Genomic DNA, 21,308 nt, shown 5'->3' with positions numbered 1-21,308 from the left:
CAAAATTGATTGACTTTCAGAGAAAAGAATCAATAATTGAGTGACCAAATATGTCAGCCTTTTAATGGATGTCCAAATTTGGATCAATGATTCAATTACTTACCTTATAAACTTACTATAGTATAATACTATGAATTCGCCTCCTTATATGTGATGTGCTATCGGATTGACCATATTTCTTATGGAAAGTAAATCAATTATCTGCCAAATATCTCTATAATTAGCCTATTCAAATAAGACTTTGATTTGGAAACGAATTACTCTAATCGTAATCCATAATTAATAAAGTAAAAGAACAAATATAAATAAAAATAGTATAAAAATCATTACAAAGAAAGGAAATATTTGGATATGAAAATGGGAGGAAAACTGTCCGTTGCATTTTTCACCCTTAATGTACTTCTCTATTGTATTTTTACTAATTTTCACTATAATGATCTTTTTAGCGGCTTAACTTTCATTGTCACTAATAATTGGCCCTAGAAATTTAAATTAGTGGGCGATAAAGTTATTACCGCTAATTATATAAATAGGACTCATGTTAACGAATAACTCTCATACTTCTAAAATTCATTCCTGCTTTGAGCCTATCCTTTGCTTGTAGTAATAAATAAATTAGTGTACTCTTCTTATTTCTGCCTATTGAGCAACTAATTTGTTATGGATAACCATTAGAATAATTCATTTTCCAATTAAATTCCTATTTTTGCAAATTTTGAATAGGCTAATATGGATATTTGGTTGAAAATTAAATTACTGACCATAAGAAATACATGATCAAATCACATTTAGACATGACATATAAGGAGTAAGTAACAAGTTTAAAAGGTAATGTTAATTGTTCCAAATTTGTAAAATCAATCAATATTGAATTGATCTTCATAAAAAATAGGCAAATACACTATATAATGCATATCTTGCTCAATGTGATAATCACCAAAAAAAACATGAATCTCAAATTCGTTTCAATCTTTTTTTGCATTGTCATATTGCTTCATTCATCAAAAAATACTTTTGCTGATCATTTTATTAATCAAAATGATTTAGAAACTTACATTGTGCAGATTGAGTTGCCTGATGGTTTTGTTTTCTCTGATTCAAAAGATTTATACCTCTGGCATCAGTCATTTTTGCCTACAAATTCTGATCCCTCATCGCGAATTATTTATTCTTATCGTCATGTGTTCAACGGATTTGCTGCAATTTTGTCATCAGATGAAGTGAAAATGATGGAAAAGAAACCAGGATTTATATCTGCGCGTCCCCAAAGAGTGCTGCAGTTGCATACCACACACAGTCCAAGTTTTCTTGGGTTGCACCAGAATGTAGGCTTGTGGAATGCCTCAAATTTTGGTAAAGGTGTGATTATTGGTTTATTAGACACTGGAATAAATCCACAACATCCTTCATTCAATGATAACGGAATGCTTCCTCCCCCTGCGAAATGGAAAGGCAAATGTGAGTTCAATTTCAAAGCTTGTAACAACAAGCTTATTGGAGCACGAAACCTTGTGAAGACGGCTAAGTCACCTTTGGATAGAGATGGACATGGGACACATACTTCAAGCACAGCCGCTGGCAACTTTGTGGATGGTGCCAATTTCCTTGGTAATGCTAATGGCACTGCTGTTGGCATTGCACCCCGTGCTCATTTGGCCATGTACAAAGTCTGTGATGATGATGGTTGTCCGGAAGTCTTTATCTTAGCCGGTTATGATGCTGCCATTGAAGACGGGGTGGATGTGATCTCCATTTCCATTGGAGCAACAGCTATACCTCCCTATGAAGAAATCCTGGCAATTGGAGCGTATAGGGCAATTGAAAAGGGGATTTTTGTAAGTTGCTCAGCAGGAAATAGCGGACCATCTAATACTAATATAGAGAATGGATCCCCATGGATTCTAACTGTTGGTGCTAGTTCAACAGATAGAAAGATCAGTGCTGTAGCAGTTTTGGGTAATGGAGCGGAATATGAGGGCGAATCAGCCTTTCAATCAACAAAAATCTCACGAAACTTATTTCCCCTCATAAATGGCGGTAATTGTGAGTCATTGGCTAGATTTGATGTCAGGGGTAAAATAGTGTTGTGTGAAAACATGGGTAACTTGTCTGGAATCGAAAAAGGACGAGCAGTGAAACATGCTGGCGGCGCTGCCATGATTCTAGGGAACGAAAAAGAGCATGGCTATACAACATTTGCAGAGGTTCATGTCCTTCCTTCAACACATGTCAGTTACACGGACGGACTAAAGATCTTAAAATATACAGAATCAACATCAGACCCCGTTGCAACAATATCATTCAAGGGAACAAGATTTGGAGACAAGCACGCGCCAGTAGTTGCTTACTTCTCTTCTAGGGGACCATATAACATAAGTCGAGGCATATTAAAGCCTGATATCATTGGCCCCGGAGTGAATATCCTTGCAGCATGGAACGGAGCCCCTGCAGGGGTGAAACCATCTGCTACATCAACATTCAACATTATATCTGGCACATCGATGGCTTGCCCTCACCTTGCAGGAGTAGCGGCCTTGTTAAAGAGTGCACATCCCGATTGGTCTCCAGCTGCAATCAAGTCTGCAATCATGACGACTGCTGATTTAGTCAACCTTGGCAACAATCCGATTCAGGATGAAAAACTCAACCCTGCTGATCTACTTACAATTGGATCAGGGCACGTAAATCCATCAAAGGCAAATGATCCGGGCCTAGTTTATGACATTCAGCCCCAAGATTATGTGCCTTACTTATGCGGCTTAAACTACACCGATCAACAAGTTAGTATCATTGTGAATAGGAAGGTACATTGCACGTCGAGCATAGCTGAAGCAGAATTGAACTATCCTTCATTTTCAATTGATCTTGGATCATGTGCTCAAACGTTCACAAGGACCGTGACTAATGTTGGTGAGGCTAATTCGACTTACACAGTTGAAGTAATTGGAGTTGAAGGCGTCGCGTTGAGTATTAAGCCTAGAATATTGAAATTCTCAGCTTTGAACCAGAAGTTGTCCTATCAAGTAACATTTAAGCGCTCAACTTCAACACATTCTTCACAAGGATACATAAAATGGTCTTCGACCAAGTACTCTGTTAGGAGTCCAATATCAATTTTCAAATTGTAGTAGTAAAGATGAGATTGGAGTATATTATTTATGACTTTCCCACTTTTTCCTACATAGATTATAAATAAATATTTGTTCATTAACTTTCATTTCTCATTTTGCCTTCATACTTTTTATGGCACGTTTAAAATTAAATTTCGAAGATCAATTTTTTGTGATCAGTCAAATATCACCGAATAAATTAAAATTGAAGGAGTATGTACGGGGAATCTTAATAGCTCATTTAGTTAGATGCTTGAACCTTAACTTTATTGGTGAGAGTTTGATTCCCTGCCTTGTAATCCCCTTCCCCTACCCCAATTAGCCAATTTTTTTTTTAAAAAAAAAGGAAAAAAGGAGCATGGACATCTTTAATTTAGTAAATCATTTAAAGTGTTAAAAAATAATAATAAATGGATCCTCTTGGTTTTAATTAAGGGTCCGTTTGGACATGCGATATAAAATCATGATTTGAAATCAGATTGATTTGGAATTGAACTTTTATTTGGACATGCACTTTAGATTCAGATTTGGAGAAACTTTTTAGGAGGTGTTTGGCCATGATTTTTTTTTTTACTTTTTTTTCAGAGTTGAACTTTGATTCAAACATGTTTGGCCATAAAATTCTGGAATTCAACTCCAGAATTTTCAAGAATTTAAAAAACAATAAAAAAAAAATTCACTTCAAATTACACACAAAAAATAATTCTAAAAAAAACAGGTTCAATTTGTATGGCTAAACACAATTTCAATTTTCAAATATCATTTCATTTTTGCACTTTGATTTTTCAAATTTCACAATGAAACGTGATCAAACACCCACTTAATTTAGGCATAATACATAAATGTGTCATTTAACTTGGCATCAACAGACACATCAGCGGATCCAAGATTTAAAGGTCATGGTTGCTCACTTCTTTTAACGTGCAGTGGAAAATAAAAATAAAAAAAATGTAAAAATGTAAAAAAATGTTGCAGGCACCAAGATTTGAACCCTTGCTAGAGGACATCGAAACACTCTAACATTAGCTTTAGAATCAAAGCACTCATCAAACCATTTGGTTTATGGGTGCTTGCAAATAGGTTATATCGATTTACCAGTATTTTCTATACACATATACCAAGTTTTTGTCGAGGTCAGTGGATGCTCGAGCACCCGATACTCTGTACGTGGTTCCGCCCCTGGACAAACATCTGTGCTCTTATATAAAATTAAATAAATAAACACATTTGTCTTAAATGACATCCCACGTGATAATTGTGTGTCCTAAGTGGTGTCAAACATGTATTATGCCTTGTAAAATACTTGTATTTACTTGTTAAATTTTTAAAAAATTAAATTTGTATTTATATCTGTCTAAAATTGGAGGACATAGATATAACCATAAGCCTTAATTTATTAACTGAAAGATCATGTTTCCGGCATCCAAATGGGCCCTCCACTTGAAAAGTCTACTGCTTCGTCAACCCTATCAGCAGTTAAACCACCACGCATATATGCACAAGAGTACAAATTGGTTGACACCAATATAGGGAACTTAACTTATCATAGCAAACTACTTTCATAGATTCACAATAAAATAAAAGGCCGTTGTTCTTTTGTACTGTTTGTATGGATCTTTACCTTCTTATCTCTATTTTCTCACTTCCCAAATTGGCCACTATTTTCAAGTTCAATTGATCTTATCTTAATTTCTTCCCGATTCATGTACCCTTTTTCGTTATTCGATTGATTGGAATTGTTTTCTTGGTGTATTTTGAATGAAATTTTGCGAATGAACGAAAAATTTATGGATAAGGAGATCGATACTCAGAATCAGAGAGCTCTGGAGACAGTAATCACTATCAGATTGGATCAAAATCATGAAAAGGTGGATTCTGGGATTGGTGGGGATGAGGCGAAAGTGAAGGATTTGAAGCAAGAGAGTTTTTCAAGTGTAATTGATGTGAAGTATGATATTGGGGATGAAAAATTGGAGGAGAATTTGATTGTTGAAGATTTCGAGAAGATGTGTAGGATATGCCACTTGGATACATTTGAAAGTGGGAAAAAAATTGTGGATTTGATTGAGATTGGTTGTGGGTGTAAAGGAGAGCTTGGATTTGTTCATTCTCATTGTGCAGAGACTTGGTTTAAGGTTAAAGGAAATAGGTAACTTAACCTTTTTTCCCTTTTTTTTGTCTTTACTTATGATTGTTTACTTCATTTGTTATTTGACTGATGACAGTATCTGTATGCTTTAATCTTATTGTGTCCCTGGGTTGAATACAGTTCTAGCTCTTTTTCTTTATTTCCTATTATCGTGGTGTCCGGGCCAGGCTTAATCGGACCTCGACTAATTCCATGAGATATCTGTCACCTCCCACCAGCAACAAGTGCTAAGTAACTCTGTAGGATAGATGAGAAGAAATCACATAATGTTTTTGTCTTCGCTGGGATTTGAACCTGAGACCTCATGCTATCAACCAATTCATTGACCACTAGGTTATACCCTTAGGTACAATACAATACTAGCTCTTTTGCTTGCATTTAGCATACTGTGTACTTATGTCTTGTTAAAGCTTGGTCTTTATTGGAATTGGTTGCCAAAGGGTGCAAAGAGTGTTTGCCTTTGCCAAATTTATTGCATTGGTAGTAAACCTTGCTTGTGCAGAGTTACCAGTACCTGTGTTGGTGGGAATAGCTGGTACCCGGATCAACACTTTTGGATTTGATCCACAAAGATTCAGTTTTTCTTTTCTTCTGTTTCAGTTACTAGGTTATTTTATGTTGCATAAGAATTATGTTGATTAGTAGAGCAAAAAAAAAAAAGGAAAACTACTTTCTCTGGCTGTTAGTGCTGCCTTCTGTCCTGCCCTTTGGTAGCATAGCATGCTGGATGATGCATAACTGAATAAACAGTAATATTGTTGTTGTTGTTGTTTAATATCCCCAAGCTTGTGGGTCCCTTTGGCGTCCAACACTAAAGGATATCCTTTTACGGTCTGTGACAATTCCTGGGTAACTGTATGTTTTAAAGTACATGCCATAGATGGTTTGCACTCTGGCAGAATAGCAACATGATTATTACCCTATTCCCAACTTCTTGCGCAAAAACGCCAGCTAAGATGATTTTTTTTTTATTATCGACTTCTAAAATCAAGAGCTTGTTATGTGCGTTCGGGGGTACTATTGTTGCTTAGTAAATGAATGGCATCATGTGCCTAACCTGGAAAACCTCTTCAATTGTCGAAAACTCTAGTATTGAAATTCTTAAAGTGATTGATGAGTTGCTTGGTAAGGGTAACTTGGCATAAACAGTAATATAATTAAGACATGGAATTAAGGAATTTATATTGTTGCTGCTTGTTAAAGTTGAATGTCCAAGTCGAACTTTGTTAGTTCATTCCTGTATCGTCGTGCAGATTGTGTGAAATTTGTCGGGAGATCGCAAAAAATGTCACTGGTGTCAGCGACAATAGATTCATTGCAGAGTGGAATGAAGCGAGATATATTGCAGGTGGTACTGGTTCAGCAGAACGAGATAGAAGATGCTGCCGTGGACAGCCATTTTGTAACTTGTTGATAGCATGCCTGATAATAGTTTTTTGGCTACCATGGTTTTGCCGTATAAATTTGTTTTGATGCGGTAAATAGAGTTAATAGTTTCTTGCCTCAAATCTTATTCCGCGTCTTGCAGATAACAAGGTTTTGAGTGTTTTTAGTACAACAAACCAGCATAACTTATGCCATAGCTTTGTCTTTTCACATCATCTGAGCCAAATTCTTGGTCGATTTTAGATAAGTGGGATTATATACTTCAGATTTTCTTTTGAATCTCTATCATTTTTTTTATTTGGCTAGATAATATTGTATAAGATGGCAATCACTTTTGCACCTTCAGATCCGAGAGTGGCATGATTCTTACATCATCTATGAAGCCTGCCTTCAATTTAGATGAGCAAATCATTTATTTATATAAGAGATTCTGAAAAAGTTCCTGAGACATGATTTACATAATATGGCATGATATGTGCTACATTCTATTTTTCTTTCTTATCTCCTATGTGACATCTGATGTCTGCTTTCCCTGTTATAAAATAAGTAGTAACAGATTGAGTAGTCTTAGGGGTTGAATTTGTTATATACTGAAAGTGATTGATTCTTAACCAATAAAAATACTACCGTTCCCCTTGTTTTGTCAATTGGGTAAACTGTTCTTTCAAGGTAACTAAAATGTAATAGGCCACCCTGTATGGATAATTTTAGCAACGAGGAATGACCATTGTAGAGCAAGTGCAGCCAATATACAATGTTGAAGTTGATTTACTAAAAGACATGGCCTAGCTGGTAGAGTTGGAATTCCTGCAAATTAAATAAGCATGTCCACAAGTATAAGACTAAATAAATTTACAACGAAGGTGTGTAAATGATAGAATGTATGCAAGTCACATAAGTGAGGTAGAGAAATTGTTTTTTTATAGACCCTCAATTTAAAGAAAAACATTTCAAAAGAAAATTATCTAAATTTCCTCGAATCTTCCTTTAGTCACATCGCCCGCTTGGATCCTGCCTTGTAGTCATGAGGCAATAATTTAGCATTAATGTTCAAATCCGTTGTAGTCTAGGTGGTTAGGATACTCGGCTCTCACCCGAGAGAGCCGGGTTCAAGTCCCGGCAACGGAAGACTTTTTTCCTTACCAACACAAGAGAAGTATGCACATCTTCAGAAAGAGAGAGATCACAAATGCAATTAGACTTTAAAGACAACATATGTTACGAACCAACCAACAAATGAATGTTTTAAAACTCCCCCCACAGTGCTCTGGTGTTCCACCTCGTTTCTTCATGAAAGAAAGCACATATGAAAAAGAGACAAGCCCTGCAGTTAACTGTCAAGTATGTAAAGCATTATCTCAACATCTGGTGAGCAATTCCACTAGTTCACTTTTCTTCAATTTTGAATAACCCGCAAGTCCTCTAGATTTTGCCAGTTCTTTAAGCTGAGGAAGTTTCATTTCTTCAATTTTGACTGCTTCACTTTCAACATGATAATCCACTGATGTCTCCGTCTTGAGCTCAACTTTTTCTTTGGAGTTAATTGGAGATTGTATAGGGGATCTTTTCACAAAGCTTGACCGTAGGCGTGTTGATCTTGGATCTAATGTTGGTGAATAGTCTGTTTCTGGTTCCTTTTGATGAGCCGAACCCTTGTCATCCTTCATACTTGAAGTTGTACCTTCAAAAGCAAAAGAGATAAGTATCTAACTGAGGTATCATCATTTGCATTAGGATAAAATTTTGGATACAGGCTTGGGTAAAACTGAAAGAAATTCACTACCTTTTGGTTCTGTCTTTGAATGACGAATGATTTCCAAGACCGAATCAATAGCAGGCTTCTCTTCAGAAGACTTGCTACTTCTTTTCTTGGAACTTGTAGAATCACCTTTTGAAATTGAAGATTGTATTCTCTTGAAAAGAGAAATGATCTCTTCCTGGTTTAATGAGTTTGATGATTTACTGTCGGGGGGTGACTGCATATTGAGCTGATTTCCTTTGGATGTTTTCCGTGGCGTGGCATCTTTTGAAGACCTCCTCCGCCTGCTCCCATCCGCTCTTATGGTGGAGAGAGTTGAACAATGACAATCCCTACGATCTGTACTCACCGAAAGCCCATATGCAATCTCTGCCAAATTGAACAAGCTGCATCAAAAATCAATACCTCAGTTTAAAAGTATCTAAAAACTACATAATCACAAGATCCATATACAACTGTCTGTTCCATCAACAAATGCTATCACCAAATGGAAAGCGGGGAAAAAAATGCATGAACATAACAAAAGGAGATCACCAGTGGTTCAAATATGTCTATGACAAGGTTGAAGGTCAAATTCGAACAATCGGAGCCAGGCTACAAAGAAAGTTACTTCTATTCCCTAGTCCTAATGTACTGTCTAGCCAATATCAGACTGTTGAGGTATCTTAGTCTCATTGTCTGAAAATTATCTCAAGGATGCCCCTCATGTTAAAAGCCACGCCCCCCCCCCCCCCTCCACACACACACCCCTACCCTCCAACACACACACACAAAAAAAAAAAAAACAAGAATGACAGAGAAAAAATAAAGAGGTCATGTATTTTTCTCCAAGCACTCCTTGCCACTACATTCACAGTTACATCTTACAAGACATAGTGATTATAAAATATACTAAATTCCTCTTCACAACAACATACCTAATGAAATAACACAAGTGGGCTATGAGGAGACTAGAGTACAGACCTTACCAGTACTTTTTTGAAGTAGAGAGGTTGGTTTTGAAATACCCTCAGCTTGAGTACAGAAACATCAACAAAGTTTAAATCGAAAAGTACATGTAGCTATAACAGGCAAAGTGAGTCTCTTCTTGACTTCTTCTCATCTACTTCACCCCTATTAATTCCTACAACTACCACAAAAAACTTAATCTTCCGACAAGTACCTGGAAAGCCAGTAACCATTAAAATCAATAACACTCAAATTCCACATTTCTGATCCATCAATTGCATGGACTGTTTTGTGGATTAGTTTTAGGGTCAGCTAGCATGTACATTGACTAATTATTTGGCGCCTTGCAATTCCAATAATATAGTAATGATAAATAAAACCCAAAATTTTGACAGTAACCAATTTTGAATTTCAAGAATTCATAAGAACACAACTCAATTAACTCATTTTGATTAAAAAAAGTACCTTTTGGTAGTGGGATGCCCAACTTGGGTTTACATAAAGCAGAGAAGGAGGGCATGTGAGATATGGAATTTGAAGAGAAAACTGCAGTTGCTGGTGCACCCATACTTTCTTGAAAAACTACAAAAAAATTTCGATTCTTAATGAAATTGATTACGTAACATATACTCTATTTTTAGTGAAACACATTGATTCACCACCACAAAAAAGAGTAAACGTGTATGCAGGCTGACCACAAGAGCCATGTACACATTGTTGTGTCTCATCACTTATCACACGTGCTACTGTGCTAGATGCTATCGCATGTGGTTTTGGATGAGAAAAGAATTGATTTTTTTTAAATAACATAATATATTACACATATTAGCATTAATTGAAATAAATTTGAATTGTTATAATTTTTTGAGGTTAATACGTAAATTTAAATAACATAATATATTTTAATTAAATAGTTTACTTATTTACATAATGAACATTAAAAAAACACTGCAGAAACTTTTTTTAGATTTTAATTGAAAGTGAATTGGTTCATATACTCAATCAAAATAAATTATAATTCAAATATTTAATATAATTTATTGATATATTCAACGGAAGAGTAATGATTTTATGTTCATCAAAACAAATTTATGATGAAACGTTAGCACAAAGTGTATGAAAATTTGACTAGAAAAATTAGTTTGAAAAACAACGATTACGTCGACTTAAAACCTTCCATAAAGTTGCATACATTTTCCATAAATATATATATAAAATAATTTATACTCAGAAAAAAATTCAACAAAAATTATCTTTTTATGGACATATATAATGACATTCCTCTTCTCCGTGATTAAGATAATATTTTTATACAACATACATTCAGGTTAATTCATACATTAGTTCATATATTTTATTTAAAGCAAATACTTCTATTAGGTAAGAATACAAGCAAGAATTTTTTCAAAAAAAAATACAAATAAAAAAAACTAAATAACTGTCATAGTATTGTTAAAAAAATTATTGACATATATAATTAGAATTAGTAAATTTTTGAGTCATTTCTAATATGTTAAGGAGATTATTTTTATCTAATAAGTAGAGGAAAAGGCAAATTTGAACCATTTCTAATAGGTTCAGGGCATTTTTGATTTAATAGGTGGAAGAAATGCATTTTTGAACCATTTCTAATATGTTAAAGATATTTTTGATCCAATAAATTGAACGAAATGCAAATTTAATTCAATAGGTGAAAGAATGGTATTTTTGAACCATTTCTAATAAGAAAAGGGACATTTTGAACATTTTTCAAATTATTAGTAGAAGGACAAAGAACTAGAGGAACAAAACAAAGTTGCACATGGCAGAAGTCAAGAGGAGCTAGAAGAACATGGTTAGATAATGTAATGATCCGTTAGGTCATTTGGAGAATGAGTCTCAGTCCTTTTATAAAAGATCTTTTTTGTAAATTTAAGTTGAAAATTTTGGACCTTTCGGTAACTTCGGTTAATTAGTTGAGGGATAATTTTAGAGAATTAATTTAATTGGTGAGCTAAGGTGTTAATTTATTTAATATCTTATACCACTTTTCTTATATTTATTAAAATAGGTTAGTAGTGTTTGTAAATTTTAATACATAATTAGTTTGAGAAAGAGAAAAAAAAGAGAACAGCGAGAAAGCACAGCAGCAGAAGCTAGAAAAAAGATACGGTGAAGAAAGAAAAAGAAAGGGAAAAAGAAAAATAAAGGAGAAGAGAAAAATAGGAATTTTCATTCCAAAGTGTCAAGGTAATTATTCTCATCCTTTCCATTAAATTTTTATGTGATTATGAATATATTTTTAGGGTATATTGATGGAGAAATAACGCTGAAATAAGAAAATATGACCCTAGGGTTCTTCACATAAAACCTTGATTTGGGTGTCGAATAACGATCCGTTTTAGCTTAAATTTGACATGTGATTTTATTTTATCATGAGTGAACATAATCGGAAAGAAAATTTCAGATTTGACTTCAATGACTCAGGATGACTTTTTGACCCAATTTTTTATCCAAAAATAAATATAGCAATATAGGTGTCATTGGATTTGTATTCTTATGAAGATTATGTATTTGAACAGATTTTGATCATTCGGAAACGTTACGAAAGGCTCAAGTTTTAAAGTGATTATTCAATTTAATTGAGGTTTAACTATAGTTTTAAAATTCAGAAAATATTAGAGTTAACATGTTAAGTGGCATCAAGATTAGAAACATGTTTATAGATTTGCTTAAATTTTTGGGTCTAGGCTAGACATATGGTAATAAGGGTGTTATTAGTATCGAAAATCTTATTGTGATTATTTATTTGACTAGATTACGTTGATTTGAAGACTCAACGAAAAGGGAAGGCTCAAGTCCCGGAATGATTGCTTGATTTATTAAGGCAAGTAAATTTTTAAACCTCAGTTTAAACTTATAGATGTTTGTATTTTCGTGTTATGTGTACTGAGAAGTAATGAGAATTGGATTGAGTTATTGACTGTATGATTGACCTTAAAAATAGAGATGAGGGGTATAAAATGGTGATCTAATGACATGAATTGGTAGAATTGATATATTATGATTATGGATTTATTTTGGACATGTGAAATGACTATGTTGATGTGAGATAGGAAAAATTATTATTGTTGTCATGTTATTATCGTAAATTATATGAACATGAATTAATTGCATTGGTTCTAATATATTATGTTGAGATGGAAAATGATATGAAACAAAAGGGGTCGGGCCACACGCTGCGTGACAGATATTATGAAATAAAGGGGTCGGGCCACACGTTCCATGGCAGGATATATATATTGAGGGGACGGGCCACACGCTTCATGACAGGTTACATGGATAAAAATGTCCCCCATGGGTTCCGGACTGTAATTCAGTGGATGTGTACCGATAGAACAGACATGTATCATCTCATTGCATTGCATCACATTTTGTTGATATTTGTGAATTCGTGTTTACCCCTTTATTGCTCTGTATATGCTGAACTTGACTTGATATGATTCATTGATGATACTATTGATGAGTATTCATGGACTATATTACTGTTATTATTGTACAAGTGTAGAGTTGAGCTGGTTTTATGCAGGTTGTAGTTAAGGAGGTTCGGTTGGGAGGACAAGAGTACTTGTATCTATTGAGTTTTGCTTAGTTTTAGTTCCACTTGCTGAGTACCGTGTTGTTTGGTACTCACCCCTTGCTTCTACACTTGTGTAGGTTGTGAGCTCGGACCTGCTTGATCTTTTAGTGTTTGTAACACCTCGAATTTTTTTCCCGTCATTCTTCATGTGCTTTTAGGATCGAACTCGGTGACTCCTAGTTGTATATATGAGTTAGGATCAATTCTTAAGTATTTAAAGTGTATTAGATGTGATTTAGGGTCATAAGGTATCCCTAAAACCAAGCCAAGTTCAAAGAATTCCTCTCGACTAAGTTTACGGATGAGTCCATATAAGGGTAAACTTCAAACAACCATATCTCCTAAAATATAATGAATTGGGTTTCCCATGATCCATCAAATTAAAGTTCTTTAAGTCTTCTTTCCAACGCCACCAAGATTACATTTTTCTGAATTTGGAGTCAAAAGTTATGCTTGATTGAACAGAGGGGTCCGCGATAGGTCCGTGTTACGGACCTGAAGCGAACTTTGACGATTTTTTTTCAGATTTCATTTTTTGTCTACTAGAAAGGTGCGCGACACGTCTGCATCACCGAATTGTCCCAATTTCCAGATTTTAGAGGGGCATTTTGGGAAAATTACCTAATACCTATATATACAACTTGGACGCATTTTGGATCATATTTTTCAATCTTTTGCCTCTCCAAAGAACCCTAATCTTCATCCTCTTCTCTCTCAAATCAGCTCCAACAAGATTTGCCCTCAAAACTCAAGGATTCAAGCTTCCCATTGAAGACCTAACATCAAGATTTCTTCAAAATCTACTCTAAGGTATGTTAGGTTAACTTAAAATATGAATTGAGTTCTTTCATATGCCCCATAGATGTGTTGGATGGAAATTGTGAAAGACTTTAACTTCTATGAATGTTTTCTTGAATTTTTCCTAAACCATAGAATATTTTTATATACTATTAATTGATTAATGATTTTCATGACTTAAATTGTTGAATAATTATCTTTCATATTTATTTCATAAACTGTAGCTACATATTGACTACAAATGAATTATTGTTTCTAAACTCATATGTATTGATAGTTTTTCCTGAGTTGAGTTTTGTTGAGAGTATGAATTCATGTATTCATTCACATGAACACAAGATGAGATTTTTTTTTGTCATAATTGTCTTGAAGTTGAAATTGATGGTTTTTGTGTATATGTATTGATTGGTATGAAAAGAATGAATTGGGATAGTTATGAATGTGAATGGCATAAAAAGGGACGAAACCTTGGTAGAGCCAGAATGTCCTTTTGTCTCTATAAATTGAACATAGAAGTAAATAAGGATTTTGGAGCAAGATGTTTAATGATGATGTTTAATGATGATGTGAATGATGATGTTTGATGATGAGGTGAATGATGTTTATTTAACTAAGGAAAAATGATTGATGAAAAGTTTATGTTGATGATGATGTTTTGAGATGAAATGAATTAGAGTCTAATGTGACTACATGATATGTGATTTGCATAATTTGATTTGATTGGAGTAATATGAGTATAAATGATTGTTTGAGAAGGAGTTTTAAATAAATAATTTGTGAACATTTTTGCATAAACTATTTATACACTATTTTGAGTTTAAAAAATGATTATTTTCATCTTTGATTTAAAAAGAGTTTAAGCATGAGTTGAGTTAAAAAGTCTTTTAATTATTTTTAAACATGAGTATTTTGAGTAGAAACGAGATGAGTATTTTTACATAAAAATGTCTATTTTGAGTTTGAGTTGAGGAGTTGAAATTATGTTTTAAATGCATCTAATATTTTTTGTATTCATTGAGTTGAGATGATATCAAATTCAAAAAAAGAAGAGTTTGATGATTGAGATGAGTTGATTGTGAAAGAAGGTCCAATGAGACCAGATTGATTGAGTTTTGAAAAGAGTCTAATGAGACTAAATGAGTTGATTTGAAAATAAGTCCTAAGAGACTAAATGAGTATTTTGAGTATTTTACTCACTTGATAGATATGAGCATATTGAGTCTTGGGAGGAGTATAGAGCACCGAATTGGGTAAGAGTATAGTCCATACTCGAACCAATAACTACGTCGCCAAACATAGGAGAGGATTGGACCGTTAAAGTCGGATGTTTCCTTAATTACTGTCCTGACATGATAGGGCTTGATTGGTTATGGATTCATGATTGTTGATTCGTTCTTACTCTGGCAAGGTATGAACGGACGTGGCAACAACGTCGGCTTGTTATACTATCACTTGCTCATATGATGATGGTTGTCGGTTAGAGAAACTCCCAATTGAGTGGACTGTGCTTGATATAATTGGTTTGATTGAGATTATATCTGATTGAGTTGATTTGTAAAACATTGCTAAATTCTAATTTGCATATCTATTGAATTGAGTCCTTTGACTTTATTGCTGAGTTGATTGTATATGATTGAATTGGATTGTAAACGATTGAATTGGATTGAATATGATTGGATTAGATTGGATGGTGTGTGATCAAATTGTAAATGATTGGATTGAATTGGATTGTACATGATTGGATTGGATTGTATGTGACTGGATTGGATCAGATCGTATATGATTGGATTGGATCGGATCGGATTGTATATGATTGGATTGGATCGAATCATATATGATTGGATTGGATCAGATTGTATATGATTAGATTGTATCGAATTGTATATGATTGGATTAGATTGTATATGATTGGTCTCTGTCTAAACTGTGTTCTTACGTTAGACTTATGACACCTTGATTGAGTATCTCTTATCTTTATGACTTAAGATATCTGAGTTGGTACTGTGTTATCTTGACACATGTTTCATTCTGTCATATTACATACTCGTACATTTTACGTATTGATGTCCATTTGGACCTGCATCGTTTCATGATGCAGAGACAGGTTTAGGAGATCATCAATAGGCGCACCATTGAGGATCTATTCATACTCAGCTTATTGGTGAGTCCTCCCCTACATTCGGAGGACACTACTTATGTTATTCTTGTGTTGAGTTTAGTTCTTTTCATTTTGATTTGAGGTAGCCATGAACATGTCATTGGCACCAATTAGATAGTAATGATAGAGGCTTCGTAGACTAGATAGTGATGGATCGATTGAGTATTTTATTTTCTTGAATTGTTCTTGTCAAACTATTTTAATGAGATAGAGTGAAATTTGATTTGTTGGCCCATGACCTTTCTTCCTTGAGTTAGATCGATGATTTGAGTTGTCCACTAAATTATTTCTTTATTTTAAGCCTTCCGTCGATTGATTGAATGAACGGATGTGTGATTGGACTAGGTAGTTCGCTTGGGGACCAGCAATGGTCTTTGAGTGTCGGCCACGTCTAGAGTACCCTCCCGGGACGTGACATGTTCTCTACCACGCCTGAGGCTATCATCTCGAGTGTTGAGGTAGCTGTTACATCCATTTCTTTTAATATGTTTAGTACTATTCTAGAGACAAAGACATTGTGACTGTATTTTCTTTCGTACTTCGATAATGTATTAGTGGCTTGTATACGTGACAACCAGTCTTGGGGGATTTTGAGATTATTTATTTATTTTTGACTAAGTTAAACCTTGCTTTATCTCAATTACTTCCGCATTTACTTTCCGTTGAGTTTTAGGCTGACTTATCTCGATGGATTGAGATGAGTGTCATCACATCTGAATTCGGATCATGACAAAAAGGAACTATAGTCCTTAAGATTAATTATGGATTTAGAGTCAGTAAATTTATAGATATGTATATATTCGATAACAATGGATTAAGATACATTAATGATTCATCCATCGTGTGATTTTCGTTACTCCACAGTCCACAGGTACTTAATCATACACTCATCACTCAACAGATACAATTATTCAAATTCGTTGGTCAAATATTTTTCTCCTTACAGCTAAATAGAGTAAAAACAGTAAACTATGACACTAAAAAGTACTTCCTCTATAAGTCAATTTCAAAAGAGTTAATATAAAATTTTTAGATGAGATAAGTGTCAAAAACACATCTAAATTGTTCATATTTTTTGAGTTTCATACATAAATTATTGGAAGTGTAGTTTCATGCATAAACTATTACTTATTAGTTTGAGAAACACACATCAATAGTGTGTTTAATACACCCTCTCTACTCTCTCTATTTTTTTGAAAAAATCTTGCCATATGACATTCTAAATGGATGAAATATTTCACCTTGAAAAAAATTAAATAAACTATTAATATTAGTTAAAAGTTAAAGATTAAAGTATTTCTACCTAAAAAAAAAGAAATTTTAAAAAAAAATTATTTAAAATATTTTGCTCACGCACTCCACCACATCTCCTCCTCCCCCACGCCCCCACCCACGCAATAATTTCCGTCCTTTTATTTTTTAAAAATTTATTTTATAAAATATTTTCAAAAAAATTCATTCTTCAACCCCCCCCCCCTCCTTCCCAAAAAATGTTATTATTTTATTTTTTAAAAAAATAAAAATTATACCCATCCCATCTAACCCTCCGCTCTTAATTCATATAAATATATTTTTATATATTTTTCTCATTTTGTGTTAGATATGTATATATAATTTTAGAAAAATATTTTTCTACTTGCATACCGAATATAAAAGAAATAAAAATTTTATTTTAAGAAAGATCTTGCGACAAGTAAAAAATACTTTCCTAAAATCATATATATATAACACAAAACGAGAAAAAAATTTGAAAGTGGAGGGTTAGGTAGGGCGGGATAGAATTTTTTTTAAAAAAAATAAAAATATCTAAATTATTATTTGAAGGGGACGGGGGGGGGGGGGGGGGGGCGGAAATGAAGTAAGATTTTTTCTAGAAAATCTTTTATAAAAGAAATTTAATAAATAAAAAATAAAACTAAAAAATTGGGGTGGGGGGAGCGGGGTATGGTGAGAGAAAGTGGTTGAGTGAGCTAAGAATAGATCTTACGAAAAGAAAAGAACGATTGTCAGCTGAGATCGCAATACACAGTTTTGAAAAATATAAAATTTGTTGAATATCCTTAATGAAAAATTTGGTACCTATTAGTTAATAAAGGTAAACTCATTATATTAATCATTATTTTATTAATAGATGTGTCAAATCAAAATTTGACAAATAAAAAGGGACGGAAAGGGCATACATAAATGTCAAAACAATTTAGATAACTGAAATGGAGTTTTTCTACTCCTTCAGCAAAAGTGCTAATAGAATCACACACAAATTGAGTAACTACTCTCCCTCAAGATCCAAGTATACAGTTAAAGAACAAATTTTCAAATATTTGCCTAACCTAACTGGACCAAGAATTTACATTCATCCTTATTTAAAGCATTTGGACAATAGAACCAAGAAAATAATCAAAAGCACAATAGATGAAAGTCCAATGGCCACACCAAAAACAACCCTGCTTGGTCCATGTTCATGTTTAGGTGGTGGACTATCATCCTTGGCATCATCGCCGGTATCATCACTGAAATCTTCCTTAGGAGGTGGCGGAGACAATGGCAATCCATGTTTATCACAAGGTGCAATGCCAAGTTTCAGTTTTGAAGACAATGTTGAGTGATTGTAGCAAAGATTTGAATTTTCTCCCACTTTAAACACAACCAACTTCTTGATGAAAGAAGCATTGAATGGCAAAACCCCCTTGAAATTATTCCTCTCAAGATTCAAGTATTTCAATCCCTTCATATCTGATATGAACTTTGGAACACTTCCATTTAACTGGTTTGATCCAACATCAAGATGGACTAATCCAGGAATTGCAGCAACCGATTTCGGAATACTTCCAGACAGAGCATTTGAAGCTAATGATACATTTTTTAAAGAAAGTAAGTTACCAAATGAATTTGGTATAGTCCCATTGAGTGAATTTGAAGAAAGATTCAAATGCACAAGATTTTCAAGTTCAGTTAAAGAACTTGGTATTTTCCCTTGTAGTTTATTCCCAGATAAATCAACATAAGTAAGATTCATATGCCATTTTGTAGGAACAACCCCTTTGAGATTTGCATGAGAAATTGTAACAGTATGCAAGCTCTTGATACTGTTCAAGATTATAGAAGGGCCATTAGCAGAAACAGGAACATGTGACACTGTTAAACTTACCACATTGCGCAATTGAATTAGCCAAACGCTAGTGAGTTTCTTGAGGGAGTTGATGCAAGTGAAGGATTGGAGATTGGAGGAAAGTTGAGAAGGGAAATGAATAGGAGAAACAGGGCAGTTGATGAATTGCAAATCTTGGAGAGTGGAGAGAGTTTTGAGAGCTGTTTGGGATAATGTAACATCATTTGAACAGTTTATGAGTTTGAGGGAGATGAGATGGTGAAAGGGAGTTGAAGAGTCACAAATGGTGGAATTGTGAAGAGGAGAGCAGGGGTCTTTTCCTGTTGGGACACTTAGTGATCTGAGAGCTTTGAGTTGGTTTGGGTCAAGATCAGTGGATTGAGATGATGAGTTTGTGGAGAGGAGAAAGAAGAGAAGGGTGAAGGAGAGGAAGAAAGAAGAGAGATTTGGAGCCATAGTTGATGAAGAAATTAGGAATAGAAGAAACTTTTTGTGAATTGTGAGAAGAGTTTGTACAATAAAATTTGGAAGAGTATGGATGGGACAAATATAAAGTGACTTATTTGTTGATAAGTAAAGTGACTTGGTAGAGTATATAAAAATAATGTTAAATAAAATGTATTAATAATGTTTGTATTAGTTATGTTTGTATTAATTATAGATAGAATATTTTTTATGCATTGTTTGGTTTAGTATATACAAAATAGCATGCATTGCATAAAAATATTTATTTATAAAAATATCCTCAATAATTATGGTGGAAAAGATGTAAAGGGGATTTTGAGGGGTAATTGGGTCTTTAATCATGTTAATGCATATATTAAATCCTCTTGCATTACTAATACCTAAAAATCCATAGTATTAGTAATACACATTTTAATACACAATAGAGTGTATAATTAATGCTATTAATACAAGCATTAGATATACATAACATGAAAAAGTGTACCAAATAAGGTACTACTAATACACCTAATTAATACATGCATTAATTTTACTAATACACTCTACCAAATGACCCCTTAGTGGACACCTGCAAATATGATGCAACAAATTTGGAACCACATTCAATAAATATACAGTAAAGCCTCTATAAATGCATATACTTGAAATCGAAAAAAATATTTATTTATCGAGATTATTAGTTTATTGATAAATGCATAAAATTTTTATTCATCGATAAATAAATATTTATTATTTTAGAGAATATTTTGCAGTATGTGCCATAAGAAAGAAAAAATATATATTTGAATTAAGAATTTCAAAAATTTAAATCTAGGAAACTAAAAAGTTTAGTCTTTGCATATTTACTATTCATGTATATAGAATATGAAGAAATTTTATGTTAACTATAAAAAGAAAAAGCTAGACATTTAAAAATAATAATCCAAGTATAATGTCTTCTCATCATTTGAAAGGCGTACAAAATCATCTTTAACCAATAAAATAAGAAACGCAATATGTGAGCATAAGAAAGAGAATCCAACTATAAAATCATATTTTAAAAAAAAATAGTTATTGGTCTAGTATTATTGACGGATTAAATATATATATAAATTCTTGATATATTCTAGTAAGTATTACTTTATATTTTTTGTGGGTCTTTAATACTTTATTTTTAATTATTATCTAATGCATTTAGCGAGAATATTACTTTAATATAACTGGCCCAAGTCGGAATCGGAGAAAAATATTCATTTAGCGAGATTATTACTTTATCGAATATTACTTTATCGAGGTTTTATATGCTTTTCTCCTCCTACCATTCTTGGCCCTTTTCATAAACATTTTTCATGATTATTCTTTGCTTGGAATACTAGTTTTTTTCATTATTATGTGATTCTATCCTTTGAATTAAAGTATTGTGGTCTACACAACTTGGAAATTCCTAGTTTTGTGATAAAAGACATTTTACCTTTTGATTAACATGGATCAATAAATTAATTCAACTTCTTTTCAAGGTTAAATTGAAGATATATAGTATCGACTCTTACATATCAGTTTTGAATTCAAGTTTCGAAATGAAGTCATTGTTGGTAGTCACTTCTTAGATGGAATTTTCTAATTATAAATTCGGAGTAGTCGGACCTTAAAATTATTTTACTAGTATTATATGGTTAACTATGACAGAAATTGAGAATATTGGGGTTTTCCCAAAATTTTAGTTTGCTTGAAAGACTTCCTCTAACTAGACCTCTTACAAATTAAAGGTGGCTTAATAATAAAGTGCTGAATAATTAAGGTTTTCCTTTTAAAGGACATACATTATACG

At 33.4% G+C, this 21,308-nt stretch overlaps 4 protein-coding genes and 1 non-coding gene across 5 annotated transcripts; 3 read left to right on the top strand and 2 right to left on the bottom strand.

The window, feature by feature from the left end:
- Nucleotides 1-1,211: 1,211 nt before the first annotated feature.
- On the top strand, nt 1,212-3,128 carry LOC129874862 (subtilisin-like protease 4). The gene has a single exon (XM_055950242.1). The coding sequence runs from the start codon at nt 1,227-1,229 to the stop codon at nt 3,126-3,128; it is 1,902 nt and encodes a 633-aa protein (XP_055806217.1). The 5' UTR covers nt 1,212-1,226.
- A 1,395-nt stretch (nt 3,129-4,523) lies between these two features.
- Nucleotides 4,524-7,093, top strand: LOC129874866 (uncharacterized). Its single transcript, XM_055950246.1, has 2 exons — nt 4,524-5,259; nt 6,513-7,093. The coding sequence occupies exons 1-2, from the start codon at nt 4,883-4,885 to the stop codon at nt 6,730-6,732; spliced, it is 597 nt and encodes a 198-aa protein (XP_055806221.1). The 5' UTR covers nt 4,524-4,882; the 3' UTR covers nt 6,733-7,093.
- A 607-nt stretch (nt 7,094-7,700) lies between these two features.
- Nucleotides 7,701-7,773, top strand: TRNAE-CUC (transfer RNA glutamic acid (anticodon CUC)). Its single transcript has one exon. It is a non-coding gene; the product is annotated as a tRNA-Glu (tRNA).
- A 40-nt stretch (nt 7,774-7,813) lies between these two features.
- On the bottom strand, nt 7,814-9,942 carry LOC129874865 (rho-N domain-containing protein 1, chloroplastic). The gene is made up of 3 exons (XM_055950245.1): nt 9,818-9,942; nt 8,429-8,773; nt 7,814-8,326 (listed from the first exon to the last, which is right to left on the bottom strand). The coding sequence occupies exons 1-3, from the start codon at nt 9,918-9,920 to the stop codon at nt 8,004-8,006; spliced, it is 771 nt and encodes a 256-aa protein (XP_055806220.1). The 5' UTR covers nt 9,921-9,942; the 3' UTR covers nt 7,814-8,003.
- Nucleotides 9,943-18,169: 8,227 nt separating this feature from the next.
- Nucleotides 18,170-19,607, bottom strand: LOC129874863 (receptor-like protein 51). The gene has a single exon (XM_055950243.1). The coding sequence runs from the start codon at nt 19,490-19,492 to the stop codon at nt 18,287-18,289; it is 1,206 nt and encodes a 401-aa protein (XP_055806218.1). The 5' UTR covers nt 19,493-19,607; the 3' UTR covers nt 18,170-18,286.
- Between the last annotated feature and the right edge of the window lie 1,701 nt (nt 19,608-21,308).

This window comes from Solanum dulcamara, chromosome 11 (assembly GCF_947179165.1).
Source record: "Solanum dulcamara chromosome 11, daSolDulc1.2, whole genome shotgun sequence".
Taxonomy (NCBI): Eukaryota; Viridiplantae; Streptophyta; class Magnoliopsida; order Solanales; family Solanaceae; genus Solanum; species Solanum dulcamara.
Note: the sequence above shows the minus strand (reverse complement) of the source record. Positions and strands in the feature narration are given on the sequence as shown.